Source organism: Pongo abelii, chromosome 8 (genome assembly GCF_028885655.2).
Source record: "Pongo abelii isolate AG06213 chromosome 8, NHGRI_mPonAbe1-v2.0_pri, whole genome shotgun sequence".
In the NCBI taxonomy this organism is placed as follows: Eukaryota; Metazoa; Chordata; class Mammalia; order Primates; family Hominidae; genus Pongo; species Pongo abelii.
Window position 1 is genome coordinate 122,502,987 of NC_071993.2, and position 12,770 is coordinate 122,515,756.

General features: G+C 34.4%; 1 protein-coding gene across 4 annotated transcripts in view; it reads left to right on the forward strand.

Annotated features, from left to right (window-relative positions):
• The window catches only part of ATRNL1 (attractin like 1), an 839,413-nt gene that overhangs the window by 354,748 nt on the left and 471,895 nt on the right, over positions 1-12,770 (forward strand). For all 4 annotated transcript variants that reach the window (XM_024254146.3, XM_024254147.3, XM_054522910.2 and 1 more), the window contains one exon: positions 10,696-10,790. In XM_024254146.3, the coding sequence (XP_024109914.2) occupies positions 10,696-10,790 (95 nt within the window). The remainder of the gene's footprint in view (positions 1-10,695; positions 10,791-12,770) is intronic.

The following is a 12,770-nucleotide window of genomic DNA, read 5'->3' on the forward strand; positions in this document are numbered from 1 at the left end:
GTGAAAGATCTCTATAATGAGAATTACAAACCACTGCTCAAAGAGAAGACACAGACAAATGGAAAAACATCCAGAATCATGGATAGGAACTGTCAATATCATTAAAATTGCTATACTGTCCAAAGCAATGTACAGATTCAATGCTATTCCCATAAAACCACCAGCAGCATTCTTCACAGAACTAGAACAAAACTATTTCAAAATTCATATGGAACCCAAATAGAGCCTGAATAGCCAAGGCAATTCTAAGCAAAAAGAATGAAGCTGGAGGCATCACGTTACCCAGCTTCAAACTATATTACAGGGCTACAGTAACCAAAACAGCATGATACGGGTACAAAAACAGGCACATAGACCAATGGAACAAAATGGAGAGCCAGGAATTAGGCTACACACCTATAACCATCTGATCTTCAACAAAGCTCACAAAAACAAGCAATGAAGACTCTCTTTTCAATAAATGGTGCTAGGATAACTGGCTATCCATATGCAGAAGATTGAAACTGGACCCCTTCCTTACACCATATACAAAAATTAACTCAAGATGGATTAAAAACTTAAATGTAAAACACAAAACTATAAAAATCCTGGAAGACAAGCTAGGCAATGCCATCCTGGACAAAAGAACTGGCAAAGATTTCATGACAAAGACACCAAAAGCAATTGCAACAAAAGCAAAACCTGACAAGTTGAATCTAATTAAAGAGCTTCTGCACAGCAAAGAAACTATCAAGAGAAACTATCAACTATCCTATAGAATGGGAGAAAATATTTGCAAACTGTGCATCTATCAGAGATCTAATATCCAGCATGTATATGGAACTTAAATTTTCAAGAAAGAAACAAGCAACCTCATTAAAAAGTGGGCAAAGGACATGAACAGAAACTTTCAAAAAAAGACATACATGTGGCCAACAAGCATATGAAACAAAGCTCAGTATTGTTGATCATTAGAGAAATGCAAATCAAAACCACATTGAGATACCATCTCATGCCAGTCAGAATGGATATTATTAAAAAGTCAAAAAATAACAGATGCTGGTGAGGTTGTGGTGAAAAGGGAGCACTTATACACTGTTGGTGGGAGTGTAAATTAGTTCACCCATTGTGGAAAGCAGTATGGCAATTCCTCAAAGAGCCAAAAGCAGAACTACCATTCAACCCAGTATTCCCATTACTTGGTATATGCCCAGAGGAATATAAATCATTCTACCATAAAGACACTTGCACACAAATGTCCACTGCAGCACTGTTCACAATAGCAAAAACATGGAATCAACCCAAATGCCCATCAGTGACAGATCAGATAAAGAAAATGTGGTATGCATAAACCATGGAATACTGTGTAGCCATAAAAAGTGAGATCATATATTTTGTGGGAACATGGATAGGGCTAGAGACTGTTATCCTTAGCAAACCAATGCAGGTACAGAAAACCAAATACTGCATGTTCTCACTTACAAGTGGTAGCTAAATGATGAGAACTAAAGAACACAAAGAAGGGTACAACAGACACTGGGGTCTACTTGAGAGTGGAGAATGGGAAGCGGGAGAGACAGCTATTGGATACTGGGTTTAATACCTGGGTGATGAAAAAATCTGTATGACAAATCCCTGTGACATAAGTTTACCTATGTAATAAATCTTCACATATACTTCTGAACCTAAAATAAAAGTTTTTTAAAAACAATATTTATTGTGGAGGGGTTTTAAACTTTATTAATTTTTTCCTTTATGATTTAGATCTTAATGATGTGCTTTTTAAAGGTCATAACAGATGCTCTCGTGTATTTTTGAAAAGCTATAAAGTTTTGCTTTTAATATTTAGATCTTTAATTAGCTGAAATTGATTTTTATGTTTGATATAGGATATAAATCCATGCTGTAGTTTTTCTTTTTTATTGTTTGTTCCTGTGCCATTTATTGCAGTCTCCGTTTCACCACAGATTTTTCTAAAGTACTTTATTGAGATACAATTGGCATAGAAAAACTTTACACAATAAATATCCACAATTTGACAAATTAGGAAATAATTATATATTATATATATAATTATATATTATATAATATATAATTATATATTATATATAATTATATATTATATAATATATAATATATAATATATATAATTATATATCCGTGAAAACATCATCACATTCAAGACTATAAATATATCCATCCAACACCTTAAGTTATTTAATTAATTTTCTTAACATATAAGACCTAACTTGTTAGCAATTTTAAAAATATACAATACAGTATTGTTAACTATAAGTACTATCCTGTATAGTAGATCATCAGAGCTTAATCATTTTGCGTAACTGAAGCTTTGTACCCTTTGAGTAACCCTTCCCCTTTTCTTTCTCCCTATCCCAGCACCTGGTAACCACCATTCTATTCTCTGCATGTATGAATTTGATTATTTTAGATTTCTTCTAAATATGGGATAATACAGTATTTGTTCTTCTGGTCAGGCTTATTTCACTTAGCATCATGTTCTCCAGGTCTATCTATGTTGTTGCAAATGGCAGAATTTCCATCCTTTTTAATGCTGAACAATATTTAATTGTATGTATATACTGTAGTTTCTTTATCTGTCATCTGTCAACAAACACAAAGATTGCTTCCATGTCTTGTCTATTGAGAATAATGCTATAAGAAACATAGAAGTCTAGATATCACTTTGAGATCTTGAGTTTAGTTTCTTTTGATCTGTATATACCTAAAAGTGGGATTGCTGGAATAGATGGTAGTTCTATTTTTAATTTTTTGAGAAGACACCATACTGTTTTTCATAATGGCAGCACCAATTTGCATTCCCATAAACAGTATAAAAGAGTTTTTTAGAGAAATGTCTATTCAGTCTCTTTGTCCAATTTTAATTGGGTTATTTGTTTACTTGATATCTAGTTGTTTGATTTCCTTTTATGTTTTGGATATTTACCCCTTGTCTAATGTATGATTTGCAAATATTTTCTCTCATTTTGTACCATTTTCTTTTGTTGATTGTTGCCTTTGCTGTGCAGAAACTTTTTAGTTTGATGTAATTTCAGTTGTCAATGTTTGTTTTTGTTGCCTGTGCTTTTGGTATTATGTTCAAGAAATCATTATGAAGTTCTCTGTTGATAAGCATTTCTTCTGTTTCCTTGTACGAGTTTGATGGTTTCAGGTTTTACATCTAAGTTTTTAATCCACTTTGAATTGATTTCTTTGTATGTTATAAGGGTCCAATTTCATTCTTTTACATGTGAATATGCAGTTTTCCCAACACCATTTAATGAAGAGACTGTCCCTTCCCCATTATGTTCTTGGCATCCTTGTTGAAGATCGGTTAACTCTACATGCATGGGTTTATTTCTGGGTTCTTTACCCCATTACATTTATCTATATATCTTTTTTCATGCCAGTACCAAACTGTTTTGATTATTATAGCCTTGTAATATATTTTGAAATCAGGGGTATGATACCTCCAGCCTTTTTTCTTCTTGCTCAAAATCCTTTTGACCATTTGGGTTATTTGGTGGTTCCATGTGAATTTTAGGAGTTTTATCTTTCTATTTATGTAAAAAAAGGCACTGGGATTTTGATAGGATTTGCAGTGAATCTGTAGATCACTTTTAGTAGCATGGACATTTTAACCATATTAAGTTTTCCAGTCCATGAACATGGGATGTCATATTATTTATTTGTGTTTAATTTCTTTTGTCAATGTTTTATAGTTTTTAATGTTCAAGTATTTATTCTCTTTGGTTAAGTTTATTTCTAAGTATTTTATTTCTTTTGATGCCATTGTAAGAATGTTTTCTTTAATTTCTTTTTCAGATAGTTCATTGCTAGTGTATAGCAATGCAACAGATTTTTGTGTGTTGATTTTGTATCCTGCAACACTGTTGAATTTATTTGTTCTAACAGATTTTTGTGTTTGTGGGTGTGTATGTGTGGAGCCTTTAGTATTTTATCTGTATAATTATCATCAGCAAACAGAGATTACTTTTTCTTTCTGATTTAGATACCTTTTCTTTTTCTTGCCTAATTGCCCTGGACCTTACTTGCAATACTGTCTTGAATAGAAATGATGAGAGTGGACATCCTTTCCTTGTTCTGGAACATAGAAGGAATACTTACAGCTTTTTATCATTGCATATGGTATTAGCTGTGGGCTATTCACATATGGTCTCTGTTGTGTTAAGTTTCTCCTATACCTAGTTGTTCAGTATTTTTTATCATGAAAGGGTGTTGAACTTTGTCAGATGTTTTTCTGCATCTATTGATGATAACATAATTTTTATCCTTCGTTCTGTTAATGTAGTGTATCACGTTTATTGATTTGTATATGTTGAACCATCCTTGTATCTCAGAGATAAAGCCTACTTGATCACGGGGTGTGGTCCTTTTAATGTGTTGTTGAACTAGGCTTGGTAGCATTTTGTTGAGGATTTTTGCACTCACCACTCCTATTCACCATAGTAGTGGAAGTTCTGGCAAGGGAAGTCAGGCAAGAAAAAGAAATAAAGGGTATTCAAATAGGAAGAGAGGAAGTAAAATTATCTCTGTTTGCAGATGACATGATTGTATATCATCTCAGACCCAAAACTCCTTAAGCTGATAAGCAACTTCAGCAAAGTCTCAGGATACAAAACCAATGTGCAAAAATCACAGGCATTCCTATACACCAATAATAGACAAACAGAGACAAATCATGAGTAAATTCCCATTCACAATTGCTACAAAGAGAATAAAATACCTAGGAATACAACTTAGAAGGGATGTGAAGGACCTCTTCAAGGAGAACTACAAACCACTGCTCAAGGAAATTAGACAAGACACAAATGGAAAAACATTCCATGCTCATGGATAGGAAGAATTAATATTGTGAATATGGCCATGCTGCCCAAAGTAATTTATATATTCAGTGCTATTCTCATCAAGCTACCATTGGCATTCTTCACAGAATTAGAAAAAACTACTCTAAATTATATGGAACCAAAAAAGAGCCTGCATAGCCAAGGCAATCCTAAGCAAAAAGAGCAAAGCTGGAGGCATTATGCTACCTGACTTCAAACTATACTACAAGGCTACAGTAACCAAAACAGCACGGTACTGGTACCAAAACAGACATATAGACCAATTGAGCAGAACAGAGGCCTCAGAAATAATACCACACATCTACAACCATCCGATCTTTGACAAACCTGACAGAAACAAGCAATGAGGAAAGGATTCCCTATGTAATAAATGCTGTTGGGGTAACTGGATAACCATATGCAGAAAACTGAAACTGGACCCCTTCCTTACACCTTATGCAAAAATTTACTCAAGATGGATTAAGTATTTAAAGTAAGACCTATAACCATAAAATCCCTAGGAGAAAACCTAGGCAATACCATTCAGGACATAGGCATGGGCAAAGAGTTCATGACTAAAACACCAAAAGCAATTGCAACAAAAGCCAAAATTGACAAATGGGATCTAATTAAACCAAAGAGCTTCTGCACAGCAAAAGAAACTATCATCAGAGTGAACAGGCAACCTACAGAATGGGAGAAAATTTTTGCAATCTATCCATCTGACAGAGGGCTAATATCCAGAATCTACAAGGAATTTAAACAAATTTACAAGAAAAAAATCAAACAACCCCATCAAAAAGTGGGCAAAGGATATGAACAGACAGAAGATGTTTCTGTGGCCAACAAAAATATGAAAAAATGCTCATAATCACTGGTGATTAGAGAAATGCAAATCAAAACCACAGTGAGACACCATCTCACACCAGTTAGAATGATGATCATTAAAAAGTCAGGAAGTAACAGATGCTGGAGAGGATGTAGAGAAATAGGAATGCTTTTGCATTGTTGGTGGGAGTGTAAATAGTTCAACCATTGTGGAAAAAAGTGTGGCGATTCCTCAAGGATCTAAGTCTAGAAATACTATTTGACCTAGCAATCCCATTACTGGGTATATACCCCCAAAATTATAAATCATACTACTATAAAGACACATGCACACATATGTTTATTGCAGCATTATTCACAATAGCAAAGGCTTGGAACCAACCCAAATTCCCATTATGTTAGACTGGACAAAGAAGATGTGGCACATATACACCATGGAATATTATGCAGCCATAATAAAGAATGAGTTCATGTCCTTTGCAGGTACATGGATGAAACTGGAAACCATCATTCTTAGCAAACTAACACAAGAACAGAAAACCAAACACTGCATGTTCTCACTCATAAGTGGGAGTTGAACAACGAGAACATGTGGGCACAGGGAGGGGAACATCACACACCAGGGCCTGTCAGGGGGTGACAGGCAAGGTGAAGGATAGCCTTCGGAGAAATACCTAATACAGATGACAGGTTGATGGCAAACTACCATGGCACATGTATACCTATGTTACACACCTGCACATTCTGTACATGTATCCCAGAACTTAAAGTATAATAATAAAAAAAAAAATTTGAATAGTAATATATATAATACTCTCTAATGAATATATTCTCAACTTCGTTGCCCTGTCTTTACTTCATCCTCTATCCACAGACAAAACTCTAATAACAGTATCAACTAATTTCTAAGCTTTTTTTGAACACTCTGCTGTAGAAAAACATACAGATATACTAATCAGTCTCACTTCAGATGCATGCTCACCAATCTCATACTGTTTCAGCTTCTTCATTCCTGTAGTTCAGCGAGTGGGAGGGAGTGGCACCCAGTGGCTTTTTTGCTCCCGTTGTTCGGTGAGCAGGAAGGAATGGTGTGCAATGACTTTTGCTCCCACTGTTCAGCAAGTGGAATGAAGTGTTACAGCTCTTTTGTTCCTACCACCTGCAGCTTGGTGAATGGGAGGGTTACAGCTCTTTTGTTTCCACCACCCACAGCTTAGTGAGTTCTGGGTTCTTGTCTCGTGACCAAGAGGAATAAGGTATGTGGACACCGGAGAGTGAGTAAGGCAGAGAAGAATTTTGTTGAGCAACAGAAGGAAAGCTCTCAAGCTCTCAAGCTCTCAGTGGAGAGAGGGGACCCTGTAAGTGGGTAGCCCTCTGTGAGGCTGTGTCTGGGGTTTTTATGGGCTTAAAATGGGGGCAGGCTGGTACTTGCTAATTGGTCCATGGGTGGTCTTGGAAAAAGCAGCATTCAATTAGTTAAAAGGCACCATACACCAGGAACCAATCGAGAGAGTGGGTGGGTTGGTGATAGAAGTTCTCACTCTGGTTGTGGACTCTATCCAGAACTGGCAGTTCAATTTTTCAGGCTTTAGGCTATCTTTGGCTTGAAGGTTGGCTTTCACCGGGGACCTGTCCCTGTCCACCTAGGAATTTGTCTGTCTGCTATCACTACAAATACTATATTTCCTCAGTCTATTTACTTTCCCTCTTTTTAATGACTGCTTTAGATCTTTCCCCTGCCCTCACATTTCCCAACCCCTCATCCTCCATTCTCTTTCTCAGCTGATGGCCTTTCTGATTTTATTGAGAAAATGGAAGCAATCCAAAGGGAGCTTCCATATGATCCCGCCACCACATTTCCCTTCCTGCTGTGTGTTCAGTATGATCTCCTCTCTGCATGTTGTGTATGTTCAGTCTTTATGTTTTTTTCACAAGATCTCATCACCTTTTACCTACCTCAGGGAATAGTTCCAAAATTCCTACTCCCTCTCCTCTCTTAGCAATTTTTTCTTTTCTACTAATTTTTTTCCAATTGGCATAAACTTTGTTATTTCCCCAATCTAAAACTGAAGTTTTCTTACATGTCTTGATCATACTTATTCTTCATGCTAATTTGTCATTTCTCTGTATTTATCAATTAAGCAATAAATTATTTGAATTGATTTATAGTCAATCATGTTATAATTTCTTTATACCATAATAGAGTAGTTCATTAATGCAGCATAAAAATTTATTTTCAAGTTATGTACATTTATGGATAAACTTGAGACATATTTTAAATTTTAATGTTTTATATCCTGTACCCTACTTAGCTAAGAAGTTCAGAGCATATTTCAGCATTAAGTTACATGTTTAAGTGCCAGGTAAATTTTCCATTCATAACCAAATACACCATCATGATTTTTGAAATTCTGAGGAGAAGTGTATCTCCTAGTTAAGTGGAAGATTGTGTAGTCGGCTTCTGGAGTAATTTCATTCTAAGCAGCTTTAAAAGGAAACATGTTGTGTAGAAGTCTAAATTTTCTTTCTTTATAGTAATGCACATTCATTCATTGGTATTCTTATTAGACACTTGAATTGATTAATACTCCTACTAATTTTGTTCTAGATCTCAGCTTTGTATTTTTAGCCTGATTGACATTAGGATTGATCATTACCGTACACAAGATACTTCATACTGATCTAGTATTTTCAACTCTATTAAATATAAGAAGAGAGAGAAAATCATGCTTGAATGCCTGGCCAAGAATGTGGTTGGGCATATTTGTGGCAGATGCTGGAGTCTATATAGACAGAAAAATGTCTGTAGGTCTGGGGCATTGCAGCCTTTACTCAGGACTGCTCCAGGGTCTGAAGTCTCCCAGTTCCTACCTCCTAAAGGGCATTTATTTCCTGACTTCTTAATGCTTAGTTGCAGTCTTGAAAAAATAAAGATGCTTGAGCAGACAAATTTGTGGAAATAGTTTTGAAGTGCTTGCTTTTCCTTCGTGATATTTTTTTCTTCATTCTAAATAGATATTCTCTTTCTCAAGACTGCAGCCCTACATTTGAATCTCACTCAGCTGCATTTGTCCAAGGTGATCACTACTCAGTCTTTTAAACATTGTATTTACTTGATGTCCATAGCACTAAATTCTGGGTTTCTTTTTCTCTCCTGGAGTAGCCATTTCTCAGTCTCCTTTGCCAGTTTCTCTTCAGGCTCTGATTATTTAACATTGGTCTGCCTCAGGGCTAATCTCTTGGACCTCTTGTCTATCTACAAAGACGATTTCCTGCCTTCATGGCTTTCAATCCCATGTAATTTCTGATAATTTACAAATTGTTATCTACTACGCATGCTCCTGAGCTTGACTCAACATCTGGCTATTCAACAAATTTCTCAAACTTAATATCTTTAAAATTAAGCTCCTAATTATTCCCCCAAGTTCCATCGCAATCAAACCTCTTCTCCATTTAAGTTAATGGTGATTTTTGCTTGGTCTTAGGAAAAAATAAAAAAAAAAAACAAATAAAACTTTGCCTTTCTTTCTTACAAAGGCTGCGTTCTTTTATTTAGCTAATCCCGTTTGCTGTACCTTCAAAATACATTCCCTGTATTTGACCACTTCCTGTGGCCCTCACGGCTGTTACCCTGGCCTCCATTACCTCCTGCCTGTATTACTGGCACAGCCTTTACAAGAATCACAGTTAGGGCTTGCTCTTGCTTTGAGGTTTTTGTACTTGTCCTCTCTGCCTGGAATATTTTTTTCTGGTAAACTCCATGGCTTATTCTCTTACTATCTCAATTCTCTAAATGTTTCTTCTGAAAGCTGGAAGCATACTCCTGCCTAACAGTATCTCTCTCCTCTTCACCGGTTTATTCTTCTCCAAAAGACTGATGTTCATTCAGTAGAGTATTAGTTGCAAGAGGACAGAAATTTTTATTTTTTTATTGTATCTCCAGGGCCTAGAACACTGGCACATTGAATTTTCCTCTGCGATTTTTTGGCAGTCAGATGAAAATCGGAACTATGACCTACTACATAATTCTCATTATCAGATATAAGGATACCTATAAATTCTTATTCAAAATGTTGCCTTACACTAAATTATACAATAAATATATAGGGTGAATCTTATAAAGTATACAAGTAAGCATACGAATAATGCCTTAATAGTTTTAAAAATAAATTCAGTTAATGTAATTTAATCTGTATGTTCTATATTAATACTTTTTAATGGTTAAGGGTATATGAAAGGTGTGTATCCAAAAGACAGAAGTAATTTATATTTATTTAAAATAATTGGAAATAATTTTTATAAAAGCAGAAGTTTAATGTTATTAGCAATACGTCACCTTCATGTAATATGCATAGCCACTCATGACTTATGACATTTAAATGTTTCACCTTGGTTCCACCATTATGTATGGACAAAATTAAAAATATCTTTTCCCAGAATTCCTTGTATCATTGTGAATAAAGGGTGTATCTGTAAAATGATGTTTATCATAGAATCATTTTAAAATTACTAAAAGTAGAAGTGAACACAATGGAAAAACAAGTAAATACATTATATGAGAAATATTATTTAGCTATCAAACTTCATGTTTTCAAAGAATTTTGAGTTTATGAAAGTTACAAAGTTTTATGAAAATGTCTATCTTTATAGCTACAGAATTCTAACTGGAATAAAATGCACCAAAATGTTAACTGTATTTCCTTCTAGTTATAAAATTATAGATAATTTTTATTGTATTCTCTTACTTTTGTATAGTTTCCAGCATGTCTATAATGTTTTAACTTTGTGATAGCATCAGAAATAATAAATATAATTTTTAAGGCATTAGTACTTCTTCCGTAACTATGTTTTGCTTTTTGTTGATTGAGGACAAAGATTTGTATTTTGTTATACTTAAATATACCACTAGTATTTAACAATAATCATTTTAAATATCAGTGTACAATATATTGTAACCTAAATTTTGCTTTTTAGACAGTTTTTAAAGTACATATCAAGATTGTACTTTTTTTCCTCCCTACAGACAGCCTTTTGATTGATTATCAGTTTACCTTCAGCTTATTACAGGAAGATGATCGCCACCATACTGCCATAAACTTTATAGCAAACCCAGAACAGGTGAGGAAAGATTGTTATCTTTTAAAGTATAATTATCCTACTGTCAATGGACACAACTTTTTTTTTCATATTTCATTTGATTTTACCTCTTCTCAGAATTATCATATTGTGGGGCCTTTGTAGAAACTACTAATCCTATTAATTTTTTCTCTCTTCGTGATTCAATAATTTGTGAGTTTGATATTTTAGATTTTGCAAATAGCCCTATATTTTAAATTAAATATAATTTCTCCCTTTATATGTCTTGTAACAAAATTTATGCCGATAATTATACAAGCACGGACTGTTCTTATTTAAAAATAAAACTCGGTCGGGCGCAGTGGCTCACACCTGTAATCCCAGCACTTTGGGAGGCCAAGGTGGGCAGATCATGAGGCCCAGAGATGGAGACTATCCTGGCCAACGTGGTGAATCCCCGTCTCTACTAAAAATACAAAAATTAGCTGGGCATGATGGTGCGCGCCTGTAGTCCCAGCTACTGAGGAGACTGAGGCAGGAGATTTGCTTGAACCCAGGAGGTGGAGGTTGCAGTGAGCCGAGATCACGCCACTGCACTCCAGCCTGGCGACAGAGCGAGACTTCATCTCAAAAAATAAATAAATAAATAAAACTAATGAATTCAAAGCATACTATATTAAATATATTTGCCTTTCCTTTATACCATTCCACAGTGATAGGATTTGTCGTTTTTCTCAGTCAGTAGTTTATCTGAGTTATATAAATGATGGCTCCTTTAATGAAATTACCACATCATTGATATATTGTATAAGCTTTTGAAGTTTAAATACATGAAAGATTCATTGTGAATTTTAATTTCAATCCATCAATTCAGGTAAAGACTCTTAGGTTGTGTCGAAATAACACACATATTTTGCTATCCATCTGAGACTTTATTAATTTGAAAATCCTGAGAATGGAAATATCAACCATAGGGTTTATTCGGGTTGAATTTTAGTTCTTTCAAAACTAACACTCATACAGTTGAAATGAAGTTATGTTAAATATATATATTATTATGAATTCATCCATATTGTTAAATGATATGTTAAATCCATATCATATATTTAATGGTTTTTCAAGTAGGTGAAACATCTAAATATATTAATACTATGACATTTTGCAACTCCTTTCCTTTTAACGTAGTTCACTGGACTTGCTGACAACTAATATAATTTCTTAAATTTTTCTTTTCCAGTAAAATAGCATTCTGTCTCCCCCATCACCAAAAAAAAGAAGAGTTCATTTTACATTTTATGTGACTCTTTATTCCCTAGACTTTAAGAATGACTGTATTCTTGGGGAATACATTTAAAGTTTTGACTTTTAAATAAGGATTTTAAAGATATTTTGTTTCAAATACAAGCCGTCCTTCACTGATTATCTGTTTCTATATAGATATATTAACAGTCTCAGAAACTACATTTATCAATGTGATAAAGTTCTTATACTTGCATTATAATTACCATTGACTTTTTATTGTAGTAAAATAGACATAAAATAACATTTATTTAAATAATTTTAGGTATATAATTCAATGGCATTAAGTATATTTACAGTGTGATGCAATCATCACCATCATCCACATTTTCATTATCCCTAACAGAAACTCTATGATTATTAAGCAATAATGCCTCATTCCACACTTCTCTGCAGCCCCTGGTATCTTTATTCTACTCTCTGCCTGTATTAATTGGCTTACTCTAGGTACCTCATATAAATGTAATCATTTGTTCTTTTGTATCTGGCTTATTTCACTTAGCATAGTGTTTCCAAGGTTCATCCATGTTGTAGCATGTATCGGAGGTCATTCTTTACCTTTAGCTTGTTGATTAATAGTAATTCCAAACCTGTGGGGTTCTTTGAAGATCTAAGAAATTTGATATAAGAGAGATATCTGACTCAAATTTGAGAGTGAATAATATTCCTCCACAGTATTGTCCATAGTGTCATACACTTATGTCCAGATTAGCCACAATTCTA